This window comes from Trachypithecus francoisi, unplaced genomic scaffold (assembly GCF_009764315.1).
Source record: "Trachypithecus francoisi isolate TF-2019V2 unplaced genomic scaffold, Tfra_2.0 Lachesis_group4, whole genome shotgun sequence".
Lineage (NCBI taxonomy): Eukaryota > Metazoa > Chordata > Mammalia > Primates > Cercopithecidae > Trachypithecus > Trachypithecus francoisi.
In genome coordinates, this window is record NW_022681469.1 from 55550978 (window position 1) to 55571867 (window position 20890).

Genomic DNA, 20890 nt, shown 5'->3' on the forward strand with positions numbered 1-20890 from the left:
GAAGCTTTCATTGCAGGTCTTTCATTAACCAGTGACCCTGAGCTGGTGATCTTTGTATAGATGGTTCTTTTTAATTTTTTTTTAAAACAATTATAATAGCTGTTTATATATCATAGACAGTTTGGAAAATGTTGATGTTGAATTTTTCTTTGACCTTTTTTGTTTAATTGTGGGGATGGGAAAGGAAGGAGACAAGAATTTCTAGTTTCCCTTTTAGAAATCCTTAATAATTAAGATCTTAGCTCCATTTAACAGAAAATAGTAACATATCTGAGGCTGGAAAACAGTCACTTTCAAAGTAACAGATTCTATGTCTGTTAACACATTTTCTTCACTTTGTTCTTTTTCTCTTTCTGCCCTGAAAAGTGTTACTTAGATTCAGTGTGTGTTTGAGACAGAACATAGAAGACAACTATTTAAAATTATACTCACATTTAGTATGTTTTTGAAAGTTTCAGATTTCAGGGTTCCTCTGATTTGCATGTAGATTTCAGACATCTTCTCAGGAAAAAACAAAACGGTTTTTCCAGTTCCAGTTTATCACTAACATTCTTCTAGAAGTTGGATGTCTTGGGATCCCTGGCTTCTGAGGGAAATGATAACACAAGAGACAGAGAGGAGAGGGTCAGGAAAACGTACCTGGGTGAGATGAACTTAGGAGCAAATTATCCTCCTCTGTCTTCACTGGAAAGTAACTTGCAGTTACCACTGTTTAGCACTCAAATCCTGTGGGAATCTGTGCTGGCAGCTATTTCAAAGTAGATTATAAAATATAAGAAGAAAAAATTTAGGGAAAATATTTATGGGAAAATAAAATGTAAAGAGAGAAATATGTATTTAAATATAGTATTTTTAAAAGTTCTTTGGGTTTCACTGAGGAATGACTTTATTTAGGGTAAGGTTACAGCTTTCTTAAAAATCATATTCATAAATGTGAAGTATGGTTTAAGTCTTATACTACTATTGGTAATAATAAATACAGAAAAGGATCCTTAAACATTAGAGAAAAATAGCACAGTGTTCTTAAGTTTTCTCTATATATAGAACATAGAAAAATAAAGATACTCATTTTCCTTTTTTCTTCAGATGTATAGTGTTGTTTGTCTCAAAGTTTGTAAGTGGCATATTTCTTGAAAGTTTATTAAATCACCTGAAAAATATTCTTTTCAGGGATCTTTTCTGGAAAGATGCTTTATGAACTGATATTTCTGTATTTCTTAGAGGCTAGTTCTATAGGTAGCTTAAGATAGGAGAAAATAAAGTACTACTTTGATATTCATTTAGGTTTGTTTTCTCTAACAAAACTTATGATACTGCCTTTTTAACTGTTATTCATAAATTCTTAAACATATTTTAGTGTTTCAACCAAAAAGAAAATCAATACAATTGCCCCTTAGTATACTTGGGGGATTGGTTCCAGGACCACTCCCATGTATATCAAAATCTGAGCACACTCAAACCCTGCAATCAACTCTGCAGAACCCGAGTGTACAAAAGTTAGCCCTCCATATACATAGGTTTTGCATTCCCTGAATACTATGTTTTTGATCTGTGTTTGTGATCTGCATTTGGTTGAAAAAAAAAATCTGTGGACAAGTGGACCTTCACAGTTCAAACCTATGTTGTTCAAGGGTCAATTGTTTATTTTGATAAGCCAAATTGTGTACCAGTAGCTGTTAACATTATGACACTGTAGTGTTATTAAACTATGCTTAGATCTGAAAATCTAAAATTACAGTAAGGAAGTTTGGCTGAAGCGAATAATGTCTTCTTGATTCTTCTTCTCTACACTTAATATTAGCCAAATTTGGAAGATTTTTCTACTTTAAATAATTGTTTTTTATGAAGTAGAATAGGAAGAAATTAATGATTTGGTTCTTAGTTTTCTGTTACCTACTTATATGTTACATAGTTACACATTTATATATATCTTTTTTCTATGCCTCATTGAATAATTTGATATGAAATACTTGGGAACAAACATATATATATATATATATACACACACATATTTTTTTTTTTAATAAATGGAAGCAGTATGTTTTTAACCAGTTTGCTTAAACTACTGTTCAGTAGAATTCCAATGTTGATTCATAGAAAACTAATAAGTAGTTATAATTAGTTAATTAGTACTCCTCAAACTTTAGAATACATAGAATTTCTAGAGAGATCGTTAAACATAGATTCCTGGGTCTCATCCTCAGAGATTCTGATTTGGTATGCCTGAGATGATGCCAAGAACGTGGATTTATAACAATCTCAGGTAGTGCTGCCAATCCAAATATTTTGCGTCATACGAAACTCGATGATGTTTAATGGATGAGAATGTTCAGACGTTAGAAAATAACAGTTAATTATTTGGGCTTGAGGTTTTTCATTATATGTTTTATGGTTCTGTATGACATAAATATAACCTAAAAGTACAAATTATGCTTTGTTACTGTAGGCAAGTTCATATTTTTACCCTGCAGTTTTGGTAATTTGCATCTATAAAACAAACTAATAATAGATTCATGGGAAAAAAAGGCATACAAATTTATTTTTTAATTTTAATTTAATTTTATATTGAGTTCCAGGATACATGTGCAGGACGTGCAGGTTTGTTACATAGGTAAAATGTGTGCCATGGTGGTTTGCTGCACCTATCAACCCCTCACCGAGGTATGAAGTCCTGCATACATTAGTTATTGCATACAAATTTATTAATATGCATATGGGCACAGGAGCCTTACACAAAATATAAGACTCAAAAGGTGGGGGGCAGAAATGGGGGCCAGCTGATTCAAATTTTATACCATCCTGAGGCTACAGAAAGAAAATGGGCTTGGAGCATGGCATAACAGGTTATTGGAGGGAGAGGAGGAAAGACATGGTTAGGGAAGGCACTCTTGTTGTGCAAATGAAACCTCATAGGTAGCAACTTCCAGAAAGAATAGATGGTAACCTGTGCTAAGTTTCTCTGTCAGACCTTCAAAGGTGTCAGACCCCTCAAATCTCTTTCTTGAGAGTTAGTCTTTCCTAGATCCAAGGTGGGGGATGATCAGAGAAAGCCTGCTTGCATCTGCTGTTTTCTTATTTCCTCTACAGATGCAAATCTCCCTCACAAAAAGCCGCTTTTCAGGGCTATTCTTGTGCTTGCAACCCTTCTGATTAGCCATATCAAAATATACCAAAGAAGTGTATTTTTGGTGAGACACTCCATTCTCCTAATTTTGTATACAGAGGCTAATGTATTAGGCAGAATTTAGCCAATTAAAGAATATTTTGTGTTGTGCTGTCATTATTGGTATTTTTGCTGTTTTGTTGTAGTAATAAGCTACAATTACATTTTTTTTAAAGAAAGAATCAGGGTCTTGCCATGTCCTCCAGGCTGGAGTGCAATGGCTGTTTACAGGTGCAGTCACAGCACACACTACAGTCTTGATCTCCTGGGCTCAAGTGATCCCCCTGCCTCAGCCTGAGTAGCTGGGATTACAGGCGCATGCCACTGTGTATAATTACATTTGACTTGAGCAAATGTGTTTAAGTAAAATTTCCTGAATATTAATACAGATTTTACTTGAAAAATAAATGTCTAATTGTGATCAATCAGTGCTTTTTTCTTCCCTTTTTTTCTTTACTTACAGGCAGTACTTAATTTTCCTAAATATTGTGAACCTGTGGTTAAAGGAGAAGGTAACTGTGTAATTTTACTCATTAATATTTATTTTGAGAAAGGTTTTTACAAGATACAAATTACTGAAATTTTCTTCCCTTTGGGGTAGCAAGTGAACGTGATACTCGCAAACTGTGGAGAAATATTGAACCTCATTTGAAGAAAGCCATGCAGACTGTTTATCTCAGGGAAATATCAAGGTAATTTTCTATTTAGTATGCATACTATTTTTTATATCTTTACTCAGGGTATATACTCTCTCAACTGAAATAACAGAGAGAGGGACTCTAAAAGAAAACGATACCTGTTTGAGAATTGGCATTGCGATGGGAAAGCACGTGCTGTAGTAAACTCTGCATCTTCAGGGAGGTAAAGGAAGACAAGGTTTTTAAAGGAAGAATGAAGTGAATTACATAATTGTTTTGAGATAATTATTCTTCACTACAAGGATCTGTTACGGTTCAGAGCTGGACAGGCAGTTGCTGGGCAGATGTCCTCATGGAGGTATTTTTTTGTGTAAGATTGCATTAGCCTTTATACAAGGTTATTTTTTTTTCTGTCTTTTGTAATAGTTCGTTTTATCAGGCATTATGGATGAGAAGCCTTCGTGGCCTTTCTTGGCTCTGTTTGTCAGGATTTTTAACGCGTGACTCCATTTTGATTCTGACAACTTTTACTTTTTCCCCTTTTAATCAAGATTTTTCTCCAAAAGCATTGCTGATCAGTCATCCTGTATTTAGGTTTTTATTGTCCCTTGGTGACAGAACGGACCTGTCCTGGGTTGTTGTCTGGTCACCCGTTGAAGGGAGTGAATGGTAGCTAGGAGTTAGTGTCAGAACCCTTTTAGCCACAAGGAGGTTTGAAGGGAGTGGCTAAGTCTACCTAGAGTCTGTTGTTAAGTTTAATTTTGTCTGTTCCGTAGGTGTTGGCTATCATTGCAAAGTGCTTGGGCCAGCATTGTTCTGTTAGGAGTTGTACTTCTGTAGAAATTGTTTTTTGAGACAGAGTTTCACTCTGTCGCCTAGGCTGGAGTGCAATGGCACAATCTTGGCTTACTGCAACTCCTGCCTCCCGGGTTCAAGCAAGTCTCCTGTCTCAGCCTTTTGAGTAGCTGGGATTACAGGCATGCACCACCATGCCTTACTAATTTTTGTTGTTTAGTAGAGACGGGGTTTCACCATGTTGGCCAGGCTGATCTCAAATTCCTGACCTCAGGTGATCCGCCTGCCTCGGCCTCCCAAAGTGCTGGCGTTACAGACATGAGCCACGGCACTTGGCCACTGCAGAAATTTGACAGGCAACAAGTACAAAGTTTACAAAAGAAAATACAAAGTAAAATGTATAGTAATATGACAATCCTAGTTTGTATAGTGCTTTTGAACTGTGAACCTCGGCTTAAAAGGAACATACTGAGTAAATCAGATGACCACAGGGAGTTACGTGAGACTTCTAACCATGTGGCCTCTTTTCTTATTTGGTTTATGTAGGTCTCAACTTTCCCAGAGGAATTTATTCAAGTACAGCTTGTGGTATTAGCAGTAACACAGACATTTTCTTATGTAACCAATAGATACAGATCAATTTTATCATCTAGTATCACATGACTGAGTTGAAATAAAGCAGAGTGAGCTACAATTGTATGAGGGTTATTGCCCAAGTTGCCCACTAGATGGACTAAAGAATCTTTTAGGTCAGGTTCTGTCAGCTTACCAGCAGTAGCTACTGATTGTGAAATTTCAGTTATACCATTATCCTATCAAGTGAAAATGGTAGGCATTAAGAGAAGTAAGAGTCTCATTATGATGTGGAGTCTTGTTCTAATATCTTCGAAAAAACTGTTTCCACCATGAAACTGTCGACTTCTTATTCTACTTTGTAGTTCGACTGTCTCTGGTTATGGCATTTAGTGGTTTTTTGACCCTTCTGTGTGGTCCACACATCAGGTACAAGGTTTGTTCCTTAAAATTCATCTAGCTTCAATGTATAAGGCTTCAGGAACAGAGTAGTTCCCCTTTTTGGTAATTTTATAGAAGAAAGTTGGATTGGGGGATCCTAGAAGAATTTAGAATCTAGTCTAGGCTACAGGTTGATTATAAAAACTCAAATACGATGCGTAAAGCTACAAACTAATAACAGGTGCATTATAGGTTTTTTTTTTTTTAAGAAACATAACCTTTTCTCTCTATATTGATCACATAGGTATCTCAGATTTTAAAACCTTTTGAGTCTAGGAAGTCAAACTAAGGTCGACTTAAGATTTTATTTAATATCTACAATCTTCAGGTTCTTGGGCCTGCCAGGAAGTGGCATTTTTTACTCACTCACTATAAGAATGGGAATCCTTGAAACCAGGCAATTCTGTGCACATTTTCTAATGTGATATGACAGTCAAAGTCTTGGTAATATAACCAGTGTTTCCAGTTACATCGTGTTATAAAGAGAGAGCAAATTCTTATTGAACTGAGTAAATAAACATATTTTCAAGGAGAAAAAAAATCCCCATGAATAGTTTTTGAATTTTAGAAGGATGAAATAGGGAGAAAAAGCAGATGCTTCACCTTGGTTCACAAAATATACTTTACTAAATTGCTAATTAGCAGTTTCCTAAAACTATACAGGTAGCTTAAGAGAGAAAATTTTCTCAAATCTGGAAAACAAAAACAAGCAAAAAACTGATAATGTTTCAAATAAAAATCATAAAAACATCCTCTTCAGTTATTCGGTCTCATGTAATTAATTTTTGTTCTGTTTGATCTTGATTAGCAGTTTCATGAATCCATCATTTCTTCATTAGAGTTCCGATAGATTTTTATTTAGTCCATTGATCTTTAAGTTACTAGAAACTTGTATTTAAGAGTACTTGTTAGAATCTTTTTTTATGAATCTGATTGCAAATGGTTTTAGATAAAAATCAGAACAATAACTGTAGGATGACAGAGACTTAAAATAGCCATGGTTAAAAATTTGATGAAAGTTTACCATAATCAGAAATTGACAGAGAAATTTGATTGTTTTTTGCAGCATACCACAATTATGACTTGATGGTATATTAGATCTCTAAGTTTTATATAATTTTAGAACAATGATATTAATCACATACCTATAAATATAACTAAAAGAAGATCCAGTGTTACTTATCATTTGGCAATGCTTCTTACACAATTTACAAAATAAATTTAATCATTTAATATCTTTACAATGTGAGAAATATGTCCTTTGAGGCTTTCCAGGGGCCTAGCTAGAAAATCCAAAAGTTAGCTCTAGGTCAAACATGTTTAATTTAGAATTTTGATATTGGGGAGGTCTATCAAAGATGCAAAAAGGTTTAAAACACCTGGTCAAAACAGGATCACAGGTCACTGTAAAATAATAGTCATTCATTTAACCAGAATGATAATCAAAGGACTTCAAAAGCAATATAGAAAGTTACCTGGATTTAAAAAATGTTAACCCTTTCAAAACTATTTTCCTAAGTAATAAAACATAAAAAGCTAGTAAGAACACAGAAAGTTATCTTGATAAAATGCAAAATATTTGTTTCTTGGGCCAGTTACCAAAAAAGTAGAGAAAAACCTCTTGCAGTGTGATTGCTTCTCCTTATGGGAAGCCCATTTAGATAACCTGGAAGTTGAACCCAGCAAAAACAGTATTTGATTTTAATCAGACCCAGGAAGAATGTGTGGTCAAGGTTGTGAGAACACACCATGAGTGTAAACAAGAAAACTAGTACCTTGAGCAGGGAAATACATGGCTTTTAGTAACAGCATGGGAACTTTCCTGGTTACATGGAATAATTCAGACACATTCAGAAAAACCAAGTGTACAGAATCAAGTTATACTGGAGGAAAACATTGCTTTTGTAGGCCATCAAGACAAACATTTTAGAATTAAGACTATAACAGCAGAGTTATAATCGGAGGAAAAAAGTTACAAGAGCTGATGAAAAAGTTAAAGGATAGAGTTATCACCTCAGTCAAGATTAAAGGTGTACTTTTTCAAGGGGAGAAAGAGTTGAAAGCAGTGATATATGCAGTAAGATGCAGCAAACATTAAACTTCTGAGATATAAATCTGAGGAGCTTTAAGAGGAAAACTCTACCTTAAGAAATGAAATTACCATCCTAAGTGAAGAAGACAGCTTTACAAATGTGAAACTAGAAAATTAAATGAAGACTGTGAAACAGGAAAAAAAAATTTTTTTTTTCTAATGTAGTGGACCAAATTTTTAGTTTTGTATTGAGGATTGAGGGATATATTTATCTCAAACTTTAATCTTTGGAAAGACTTACAAATAATTCCCTTCTAATTACAGCCAACTTGATCATACACAAATTTAATAAATCTACCCTTCACAAACCTTATAATGATTTACATAAACTGTCCATGACATGCTTAGATCTTTAGTTATTTTCTTATACTTTTAAATAACTACATTTAGGACAAAATATTTACCACACAAAATTATTTCTCAAATTTACCCTTTTTTTTGACTGGGTGTGATGCCTCACACATGTAATTCCAGCACTTTGGGAGGCCAAGGCAGGAGAATTGCTTGAGCACGGGAGTTCAAGACCAGCCTGGACAACATGGTGAGACCCTGTCTCTTAAAAAAAAAAAATTCACTTTAACCTTCTTTTACCTAAAATACATATTTATACCCTTAACTTTACACATCTGTGTCTCCTACTTACTGGTTCCTTTCTGTCCTGTTTCTGTTTTCTTAAATTTACTTTTTAAAATAACCTTAAATAACCTTCAGAATTTAGACAAAATTATTCTTTTTTCTCAATAAAGAACACTTTTTTTTTGGCTTTTTAAGAATTCTCATTACAAACACATCTTACGTTTTGGGGTACACTTTGTGTACAGAATTATATATGTTAATTAGAATTGTTAAGGTAACTTTTAGTAACCTTATTAATAAATGGTGCTAGGAAATCTGGCTAGCTATATGCAGAAAAACAGAAACTAGACCCCTTCATACACCTTATACAAAAATTAAGATGAAGTAAAGACTTAAATGTAAAACTCAAAACCATAGGCAATACCATTCAGACATAGGCATTGGCAAAAGAAGAAAACCTAGGCAACACCATTCAGGACATAGGTGTTGGCAGAGACTTCATGACTAAAACACCAAAAGCAATTGCAACAAAAGCCAAAATTGACAAATAGGATCTAATCAAACTAAAAAGCTTCTACATAGCAAGAGAAACTATCATCAGAATGAACAAGCAGCCTACGGAATGGGAGAAAATGTTTGCAAGCTACCCATCTCTCCAAGGTCTAATATCCAGAATCCACAAGGAACTTTAACAAACTTACAAGAAAAAAACAACCACATCAAAAAGTGGGTGAAGGATATGAACAGACACTTCTCAAAAGAAGACATTTATGTGGCTAACATATGAAAAAAGCCCATGGCACATGTGTACCTGTGTAACAAACCTGCACGTTCTGCACATTTATCCTAGAACATACAGTAAAATTTAAAAAAAAATTCTCATTAAAAACATCTTATTTTGGAGGGTATACTTTGTGTACAGAATTATATATGTTAATTAGAATTGTTAAGGTTACTTTTAGTAACCTCAATTTCTAGTAAAAACCTAGGAAGCAAGAAACTTTGTCATATATCAGTTTTTTATAGATGAGAGCAATTTTATAATTTTATAAATATGTGTCTCTATAACCTTTTATGTGTAGTGATAGTCCCAAATATAGTCCTTTTATAGACATTAAGAAGCCAAGAGCAAACTTACGTTTAGTAATTTATATTTCAGTATTTTATCTTATTTGGAAGCGATTCAGACATTTAATGAGTGTTATTTAATTCAACTATTTATAAATGTTTGTGCCACCTACATTCTCTAATTTATTTATTTTTAACAATTGTAAGTAGATTTCTTATGAAAACTGAGGCATTAGGCAAGGCTAGTCATTAGTTCAGGCTATTTCCATGTTAATCATTTTTATAGCCTATGAATATCAGGTATTCACCTAAGTAAGAACCTTAAAGTTGTGGGTACTTTGCTGATTACTTTGGAGATACAGCTGTTTTTATTAAACCAACAATATTAAATTAGTCTTATTTATCAAAGAGTTACACAAAGATTGTTCTGTTTTTAGGCTGAGTTTATAGTTTTGTACTTTTGTGTCAAACCCTTATACCTTATTAAAACCTCTTGTCTAGTGGAGACAAATATAAAACTACCTGGCCCATAAATTCCGGCAAAAATTTATGCTGACAGTTCTGAACACATTTCTATTTTTGTTTTCTATCAACAAGTTTAAAACCAGCTTGCTTATTTATTTTTATATTTTAAAAAGTATTGAAATACTGTACATAAAAAATAAAATCCTAAGCTCCCTAACCAACTAGATGGACTCCTGGGCGAAGGGGACCCCACAGAAACCTGAAAAACTCTATTCCTGGCCTTGAGGGAAAGGGAGGCTAGACACATCCATTATAGCCCCTCCCTTTTGGAGCTTAGGCACAACTGACCATCATTAACATTAAAGCAGAGCGATCATAAGAGTGACAAAACAGACTCTTTGTGTAAATAAGAAACTAAAGTCCAACTGGACTCTGATATAGAATCACATGACAGATAGCAGACAATAAAGGAAATCAAAGTATTTTACTCCAAAATATTTCTTTGACTTGTTTTGAAATGGCCCTGTAAAGCCTTCTTTAATGCAGCCAGGCTTTCCCTTTCTATGCCTTTCCTAGATAACTAGCTTATTTATTAAAGGTTCATTTAAGTCACATGTCATTTGGTTTAATTACTGTATATTTTAGCAGTTTTCATTATTATTTAAGCCAATCTGAATAGAATTACCTAAGGGATTTCTGGACAACTGTGCCAGATTTTACCATGTAGACACAACATACAACACAACACGTGTATATACGTATAAACACAAACACATATACACACCAGTTTGTAAAAAGATAGTTGGATCCAAACTGTATTTCTGATCAAATTGGGAATGACTAAACTTTATTTGTCCCAGTAGGCAATCTTATGGAGACTGTACCAACATTTTGGATAAAGCGGATTCCATAGCAGTTTGATTTTTAAAAACACTTCTTTTTATCTTTTTTTCAGTTTCAGATGAGTTTAGTGTTACACATTCCAATGTTTTTATTTTTTAGATAGGACTAACTGAATTATATACGAAAAAAATCTCCAAGTATCCTAGAATTAGTAACAAATCTATCTTTTGTTTATTGGTCTCATTTGCTTGACTAGTCGGTGCAGATGGGGAAGTGTTTTAGCGGGGTGTTTTGGTTGGTTTGTTTCAGCTTTTTCTAGTCGCTACATGGCAGACAAAGCCATTTTTATGCCAGACAGAGAAATGTTGTATTATTGCTCTGAGCTCAAGATTTTGACCTCTTTGATCTGAGAGCCTAACTCTTGTAAACATTTATCTCTTTTCTTTTAGAACTATCAACTCTTTAATTAACTGTTCCATCACTCAAAGCAATTGTTAGTAAGGCAAACCTAAATTTACGTATCCAGAAAATGTCTAGGTTGTCAGTTGCCATGGAGCTGATGTAATTTGTAAAGCAATAATTTGAAAGCACTCTAAAACTTTTTCCCCCTTTGTTTCTATCTTGGCTTGAATGCCATAGCAGCAAGTTTATCGCAATACCAGCAGAAAAAGTTATTAGATTCAAAGTAGGCAGGAAAAAAACAGAAAGGTAGAGAAATTAGAATACTCTACATATTTTAATTCTTTCGTTGGTTGCAGTTTTTTAAATAAGTTTGAATAGTTCAAATAGTGGCTATTGTGCTCCAAATTTTCCTTGATGTCGTGGCAAATCCGTTTGGGCCTGCAGCAGCCTCAATTCTTTTCTTCCCAGAAGAAAGAATTCTACCAAGAAACATAAGGCAGAAGGAGAGACTGAGGCAAGTTTTAGAGCAGGAGTGCAAGTTTATTGTATAGCTTTAGAGCAGGAACAAAAGGAAGTACACTTGTAAGAAAGCCAAGCAGGCGACTTGAAAGATAAGTGCCCCATTGACCTTTAACTTAGAGTTTTATATGTTGGCTTACTTCTGGGTTCCTGCAACCCTTCTCTAATTCTTCCCTTGTGATGGGCTGTCCATGTGCACAGTGGCCTGCTAGCCCTTGGGAGGTGAGCATGTGCAGTGTGTTTACTGGCCTTGTACACATGCTCACTGGAGGTGTTCTTCCCTTACCAGTGGAATGTCCCTGGAAGGTCATATATAGTTAAACGCCTCTATTTTGCCTCGTACTGCACATACCTGAGCTTACCTACACAGCTCCTGAGATCTTACTGGAAAGCCGCTGATCACCAGTCTCAGGTGTTTCTATCTATTGGGAGACTGCCTTTGCATGGTGCCAGCTGTGACCAATTATTAGAGATACAGTGTGACAATAGCCTGCCCATCACCCTAAGGTCGACTGACATTCCTGATGGGGTAGGGGGAGACTTCTCCTGTCCTGCTTATGCCTGACTAGCTACCCTCTGTAACAATTTGCCCATCAGTTAAAAAATATGCCCAAGAATAGTCCATAATATAGCTGGCTGGAATCTCCAAAGGAAGATTGTTTTGACATGCTTTTAGAATTTGAGGATCCCATTTTGTTTCTTATTAATCACTCAAAAACAAAGAAAATCCTATAAATCTTGTCAGGGAATATTAGGCATTTGGACCAGTGTTTGATGGTGGTGACCATCATAGTGGCTTTTAATTAGCCATCCTGTGCCTACCATTTAGAATGTTTATTTTTGTGTCTTGTAGATTCTTAGAAATAAGCAAGGGAAAAGAGCTAAATTATGTACAGATGTATGTTACCAAACCAAAATGAAACCAAGATAAGAGTAGTCACAAAAATTTTAAACCCAGGTATGCAGATTAAACAAAATACTAAATTAGGCATGCAGAACCAGAAGTGAATTCACCAGAAAAGACATACCTCACGAACACAAATTTTATAGTAACCAGAGTATTCAAACCAGAAGGACACTTGTCCTCATTCCAGAAAGGGATTGCCAGAAAAAGCAAAAAGTTGTTATCCCAAGAGGATTGTAAGGCCCTTTATTAAGGTGGCCTTAATCAGATCCTGAATGAATTCAGGAGCTTCCATCAAAAAGCAGGAGGCTCACTAGGGCAGAAAAGGTGAGCCGCGGAAGCAGAAAGCTCAGAGGGCTCAAGTGAGTACTATTTACCAGTTCTAAGAATTGCTGAGTCCTGAAGGTGATCTTGCTGCAGGTCCCACTTCTGACTCCGGATATGTCAACCTAAATAACAGAGAGGGACTTTAAAAGAAAATGATTTATCTGTTTGAGAATGGGCATTGCAGTGGGAATGCACATGTTGTAGTAAACTCTGCATATTCAGGGAGGTAAAGGGAGACAAAGGTTTTTAAAGGAAGAATGAGGAGAATTACGTAATTGTTTTGAGATAATTATTCTTGGCTACAAGGATCAGTAACAAAGGTGGTACCAGTTCAGAGTTTGACAGGCAGTTGCTGGGCAAACATCCTCACAGGATTTTTGTATAAGGTTATGATGGCCTTTGTGCAAGATTATGCTTTTTTTCAGTTTTTTGCAATAGTTGTTTTATTAAGCATTATCCATGAGAACCCTTTCTTCGTGGCCTTCCCCAGCTCTAGTTGTTGGGGGTTTTAGCACACGTGACTCCATTATGTTACACAATTTGTAACAAAACTTTTTTTTTTTAAACCTGGAAAGCTATAGGAAAGTCAGTACTAGCTTTGCCATATTTATGCTAGATATTTGAATGATATAATGAAAATTTGATTATAAAATAAATAGATGAACCATTATAAATCGACATATTTCTGTTTTTAAAATTTCTTAGTAGAGAAACAGCTCGGGGAGAGACATGGTGGCACATAGTGTGTGAGAAGAACGTGATTTTGACTTCCAGCTCAGCCATTGTCTGCCATATATGATCTTAACAAGTCCTAAGACCTCTAGGCCTTGGCTTCCTCCTGTAACAATCCTTACAAGATTTAGATAATATATCTGAAAATTATTGTGAATATTAAAGTGTCTTATTAGATATTAGATTAAGCCTAGATTACAAATTAATATAGGAAACCTAAAAACATCAACACTATCTGCTTTTCTTTCTAGTCAATTTTTTTTTACAGTTTTTCTCTCATGAATGCCTTATTCTATCACTAAATACTTTTCCTTAATAATTTTATTTGATTTCAGTTTAATTAGCTGATTAGCCTATAATTTAGGTAAAAATTTAATAGTTTCTTTCTTAATTAGCAGAAATACTACAAAGATACTATTATTCCTTTTCCCTTTTCAATAACAAAAATTCATTTAACGAGAGTTTTTGGAAATCATAGAATGGAAAAGCTTGTGATCTTCTAAATGTAGGAAAACTTGTTTGCTTGTTAAAATGATTCTTACATAATAATGAAAGGACTTCTAGTCCCATAGGATAATTATGGACACTTTATTTCTGTCCACAATATCAATAAAGAGAGCCAACAGAACCACCCGTAACTCTTGCCTGCTGTATTAATAGGAGTTAGAGATTGCTGTATATATCAGTAGTGAAGTGATCAACTGAAACCAGCAGGGCCGGCTCTGGAGCTCATGCTGAAGTGAAAAGTCAAACAAAGACTGAAAAGAAAAGAGAAGATTGTTGGGACAGGGGATGGGTTGACTAGTAGGGGTGAAATAAAAATGAAATCGCTTGAAGAAAGAGAGTTCAACCCTGAGTGAGAACGTATTGAACAGTTCTGAGGCTGGAAGGATTAGAGCACTAGCTACTGGAGAATCAAAGTGACATTTTGTTTTTTGTTTTTTTGAGACAGGATTCCACTCTCTCGCCCAGACTGGAGTGTGGTGGCAAGATCACGGCTCATTGCAGCCTCAACCTCTCTGGGTCCAGGTGATCCTACCACCTCAGCCTCCTGAGTAGCTGGGACTATAGGCATGCGCTACCACACCTGTCTAATTTTTTGAATTTTTTTGTTTTAAGAGTATGTGGGACCAGAGTTAGCATGATAGTCTTGGGAAAGTACTGTTTTGAGGAGAGACAAGTAGTTGATTCAGAAGAGTGTGATACTCCTTTGAGAGTTGGTAATGAAGGAAAAGAATGGAAAGAAAGGATAGAAATTAAAGATTCCTCTTGTCCCCCAAATAAAAAAGAAATTACAAAATCAGAAGCTAATCCCTCCTTTTCATAATAGCACCATATATTAAAGAAACTTGACTTCATTATTTTTCCAGAAGGGAGCACTTTGGAATTAAGTAATCTTGCCACCCCACAGCCTTACCCCTGCATTCATAAAATCACCTGTTATTACTGACCAAGCCAAACATTAGGCATTTCAAAATGAAGAAAAGACAACATGGAAAAGCCATGCAAAGGTGTTTAGGAAGAAACAGAAAACGTGAATAAAACAGTTTAGTGGATGAAAATTTCCCCCTTAACACCCAAAACAAAGAGAGGAAGACTGCAATACGACACCTTGACTTGGTTTAGGTTTATTTAAAAAGCATTTTCAGGTATGGAAAGCATACTTTAATTTTGAAATTCAGTAACTTAGAATAAATGGACAAAGAACGGGGGATGTGAAAGAAAAGTTGATCAAACTCAGGAGCAAAGTTCAGGCAATAGTAGTTATCTCAGAAATGAAAATGAAAAAATAAGATATCCAAAGGAAACTACATTCAACTGAGAATATAATAAGGGACATTGAGGAGAAGACTGAAAATAACCAAGAGAACAAAACTAAAAAAAGAGGTCAAAATAATCAGGTAGGATGTGACAAATATGATAGACAAATAAAATTTAACATATACTTAATTGGAGTTCCTGAAGACAGAAAACAACAATGGATTGGAATTAAGATCTAAAATTATAATCCAAGAAAACATTCCAGAAATAGAAGACCTAGCTTTACACATCAAAACAGTTCATTTTCCCAATTAATCCAGAATGATCAATTCTGAAACTGTACTGGTATATTGTACTGTAATAAATTATCAGAAATTTAGTGATTTAAGACAACTTAACTATCTTATAGTTTTGTATATCAGAAATCTAAAAAGGGTCCACAGGGCTTTCCTTCTGGAGGCTCTCAAGGAGAATCTGTTTCTTTGCCTTTTCTAACTTCTAGAGGCTGCCTTCATTCCCTGGCTTGTGGTTCCATTCTCCATCTTCTAAGCTAGCAGCGTAGCATTTTCTCTTCTGTCTGACTTGTCTTCCTCTTAGAAGGATCCTTGTGACTATATTGGGCCTATCTGGATAATGCAGTGTAATGTCTATCTGAAGATCCTTAACTCAGTCACATCTGCTAAGTCCCTTTTACCCCATAAGAACGTATTCACACATTCTAGGGATTTGGACTTCGATATCTTTGGAGGCAGGGCCATTATTCAGCCTACTATAGAGACTTCTTGGAAAGCATTTAGACTTTAAAAATAACAGAAAAAAAATCTCTGAGCTTTCAGGCGAAAAAATATAAGTCACTTACAAAGGAAAGTCAGTCAGTGAAAAAGCAAGACAACAAATACATCAACAGTTTCAAGAAACTCAAGGAGAAAGGAAGTGTAAGCCAAATAATTTCATGTTCAGTCAACCTGTCATTCAACTATCAAGGCTAGAGAAAAACAATATTAAATATGGAAGAACTCAGAGAATACTACTCATAAGGCATTTCTTAGGACAACCTTGATGTGAAAGAGATGACTGGAGAAAAGAACAAAAGGATTGATAATGAACATTGAATTTAATTAAGTTTAGCTCCAAACTAAAATTAAGGTGGAAATAAGAGTAGAAGAATAGTATGTAAATATTATGTATGCTGACAAGGTAGGATTATTACAACTTTAAAAAAATGGGAAAAGAAGGAAAAGAGAAAGGGGAAAATAAAATAAACTTGTTGATTGCTATACCCGTAAGAGATGGGTATCAAAGAATACTTCAAAAGCTAAAACTACTGTTTTTAAAGTATACTCAAAGAAGGCCCACACTCATCCTTATCTCTTCCAACCTGTTCTTCATGCAGATTTTGGATATTTAATTGTTCAAATCTGGCATTATTTTTAAATTAGTCCTCTAAATTAGCTCATTTTTGAGAGTTCTGTGAGAGTTTCAGAGTTGGTGAGCACCTTTGCCTCAAACTGCCTTATTTTTTTTATGAGTAAACAATTCATTTTTTTCGAACTCATGCAGTTGTAACTGTCCTAGGGCATTCTTTACTCATTATACTATAGTGTGTTGCCTTATAAAAATGTATCATGTCGTAATCACTTCATATTCTTAATAGTGTTTTGGTTGTTTAGCAGTTTTAATTGCAAGTAATGCCAGGATGGGGCAATTAAAATACCTTGAACTCTGCAAGCATCCTACAAGGATTCGACTCGTAGCTCCAGTATTGACTGGCTAAATGTCCTTGGTTGACTTAACCTTTGAGCCTCAGTTTTCTGGTGTGATACCTGCTTTGAGGGATTCCTATAGAGTTTAGAAATAGTATATGACAATTGTATCTAATATGGTAACTAGAACATTGGGAGTTTTACTGAATGGTAGGTGGTAGTATTTATTGGTTTGTTGTTTGTTTGTTTGTTTGTTTTAAAGTCAGAGGCTCATGCTCACCCAGGCTGGACTGCAGTGGCACAATCTCAGCTCACTGCAACGTCCACCTCCCAGGTTCAAGTGATTCTCGTGCCTCAGCCACCCAAGTAGCTGGGAATACAGGCATGCACCACCATATCCAGCTAATTTTTGTATTTTTAGTAGAGATGAGGTTTCAGCATGTTGCCTAGGCTGGACTTGAACTCCTGGCCTCATGTGATGCTCCTGCCTTGGACTTCCAAAGTGCTGGGATTACAGGCATGAACCACCACACCCGGCTTGGGTGAAGTTTTTTGATAGCTACAACAATGATCATAGTAAAAGAGATTATTAAATAGTTAATATCTAGATATTGCTTTATAAATTTGTGCCATTCTAATATATACATTAAATTATTTTGTACAGGTACAAACATGTTTATTGCATGTAAATATTTTTCTTTTCTATTTTGTTAATAAATAAAAAAATTTAGTTTTTTAGGGCTCTGTTTTAAGTACAGCATATTGATTTTATATATTTTTAATTCATTTTTGCTCTTCTATTTTTTTTCAGTTCCCAATGGGAAAAGCTACAGAAAGATGACACAGATCCGGGGCAACTGAAAGGTATCAAAGGAAGTATTGAGACAGTTACCAGAGATACTTCTTTAGCGAATTATCAAGAGACTAAGTTAATACTAAAGAACATTTAGTCAGGAAACAATGTTATAAAAGAGAATTTACTTTTCAAGCTATAATGCTATTTTGATTAATGAATTTTCTTTAACTGAAACTCTAATTTAATGGGAGGAAATAAAGTTTGAATACCAGCTTTCTATTTTCTAAATATTGGATTATATCATGAAAATCAAGCAGTTTCTATTGCTTTAAATGCTTTTATTAAAGCAATGTTATTATATGACAGTTTTATCTCATGTTTATATTTCATGAGTTTTGTGAAATAAAATGTAACTTTATGTTAATCGGTTTAGCGTATGCACTTTGGTGGTTGTGTTTTGAAAGCTTTGTGCTTTTGTTTTCTTTAAGAAAACTGCTACTTTGGATTCATCCCAAATATTAAATAGAACTAATTTTATTTAAAAAATAAGCAAATATTGAAAATGTTATTTTTTTTAAAATGTCAGTGGCTGATGGTTAAAGAAAATGGTATGAAATAGTGATGTTAATATGTTGCTTTGTGTTTTTTTGGTTGTTATATGCTCCAGATGCTTTACAAGTGACTTCTAGTTGTATGTTTTTAGGAAAAGGGATAGATACCAGAGTTAGAACAAATCTGTAGTCATTGATTTGCACTACTTTCTATCTGTTTGACCTTGAACCCAGCTCAATTTTTCATTTGTAAAATGGGAAGAATATTTAGCATTGTTACTGCAAAGATTCAAAGTGATGCTTAGGTAAAGCACCTAACACAGTGTCTGACACATAGTAGATTTTCAGTAAATATCAGGTTTCTTCCCTTCCCTTAAGAATCAGTGCTACTTGACTGACCTTACTGTTTTATTTATCCATTCATCAGTTATTTCCTATGTGCAAGGTAGTATAGGAATACAAAAAGCATTAGACATAGCTCCTTCAACAAATAGTTTTGTTTACTAAGGGGTATGATTTATGTACAGGTTAAGCATTCTGAATCCAAAACTTCCAAATAGAAAATGCTCCAAAATTTTCTGAGTGCTGACATGAGCTCAAAGGAAATGCTCGTTTTCTTTGATTTTTTAGAATTCAGGGATGTTCAACTGGTATATACAAGTATTCTAACATCTGAAAAAATCCAAAACACTTCTGGTCCCAGGCATTTCGGATAAAGTATACTCAACCTGTACAGTTAACTGTTAATATAAGGCATCACGTTATGTGGGAATACTCAGAGTAGGAATTCATAGTTAGAAATACGTTTTTCTATTGTGTGATAGGGGGACATCAGGGGTTTAAGGGAGAGCGTGGCCTTGAAGGGACGAATGAGTAGGATTTAGACTTCAGAATGAGAAGAATCAAGCAAAAATAATAGATTGAGTAAAGCCTGTCATTAATAATAATGTTAATCACCACCACGACCATCATTATCATGACACTTTTTAAGGTAAGGAAATAGGTCATTTTGACTAGAGAATACCATATGGAAATCAAAAGTTAAGTGAGAAGAGATACTTAAAACCCAATGGTAGCCTGATAAGTACTTCATCAAAGTGTTTTGTTATATAGGCCTCTCAGCGCATACTCATGTGGAACTTCCATATTACTCTAAGTTCATTCTAATTGCTGCATACCTTGCTTCATACAATCCAGCAAGAACTGACAAGAGGTTTTTTCTTAAGGTAATAATAACATACTTCTTTTCACTTTATTTTTTAAGATCCCAGGAATATTTTGAAATTTCTTAACACCTGTAAATTTCTAAGGGGAAGAGATTAGAATAAGATTACCAAATACGTATTTAGTACTCATTCTTTAAAGGCTTTACATTAATGTCACAACCTGAAATTTGAGAAAAGGTAGGCAGTTTCATGGAAAAGAGAAAATCAGGTATACTTTAGGTAATAATTCAGATTTTAAAAATACATAGGGTTTTGTTTAAAGTATGGAGGATGTTCTAAAACTCTCACTATGGTGAATTATTATCCAGCACACTGAAGGAGCCTCTCCTGTACATTCATTAGTTAGAGAAATCCCAGTTTAGAGTTGTTGTTTTTTTCTTCTTCACCCACTATGTTCTTGTCACTCTAGCCTTCTTCTTTCCTCAAAACATTCTAATCTCTTTCCTACCTTAAGGTCTTTGTCTGTATGTTCTGTCTTTCTGGAAAGCTTCTTCTCTACTCCTTATTCTTCAGGCTTCAGTTTAAATGTTGCCTTCTCAAAGCAGTTCTCCCTGTACAACCTATCTTAAAGTAGGTCCTCTTTATTGTTTCCTATGTTTGCTTTCTTCTTTGGACTTACAACAATTTTTATTTATTTATTTATTTATTTGTCATGTCTTGTGCTACTCTTCAGAACTTTTATTTTTTATTTTTTTGAGACAGAGTCTCACTCTGTCACCTAGGCCTGAGTGCAGTGATGTGATCTCGGCTCACTACAGCCTCCGCCTCCCGGCTCAAGTGATTCTCGTGCCTCAGCCTCCCAAGTAGCTGAGATTACAGGTGTGCGCCACCACACCTGGCTAAGTTTTATGTTTTTGGTAGAGACAGGGTTTTGCCATGTTGGCCAGGCAGGTCCCAAATTCCTGGCCTCAAGTCATCCTCCCACCCTGGCCTCCCAAAGTGCTAGGATTACAGGCATGCGCCACTGTACCTGGCCCTCTTTAGTTTCTAGAGGGCAAGGACCACATCTGTTGTTTTCCCCCACTATTGAATCCGGAGTGCCTTACTAAAATGCTCTCCATCAGCGTTTATTATGTGAATTGTGCCTTACTAAAATGCTCTCTGTCAGCGTTTATTATGTGAATTGCCAGACTTGTTTATGGGATGAATAAAAATCCATATCTCTTTGGAAATTTCACTTTTATAGCAATGTATATGCTGTACTAAATCAATATAAAAAAGTTCTTTTAGGAAATGTCATTATTTTATTTTAGAAATTCTTTTTTTACATGCAAAAGTAATCTTACATCCAATCCAAGTCTAAATGAAATTGGCC

General features: G+C 34.9%; 1 protein-coding gene across 2 annotated transcripts in view; it reads left to right on the top strand.

Annotated features, from left to right (window-relative positions):
- The window catches only part of ORC5 (origin recognition complex subunit 5), an 80776-nt gene that overhangs the window by 18899 nt on the left and 40987 nt on the right, over positions 1–20890 (top strand). For both annotated transcript variants that reach the window (XM_033192824.1, XM_033192825.1), the window contains exons 7-10: positions 3627–3675; positions 3765–3855; positions 17814–17866; positions 19463–19575. In XM_033192824.1, the coding sequence (XP_033048715.1) occupies positions 3627–3675; positions 3765–3855; positions 17814–17866; positions 19463–19575 (306 nt within the window). The remainder of the gene's footprint in view (positions 1–3626; positions 3676–3764; positions 3856–17813; positions 17867–19462; positions 19576–20890) is intronic.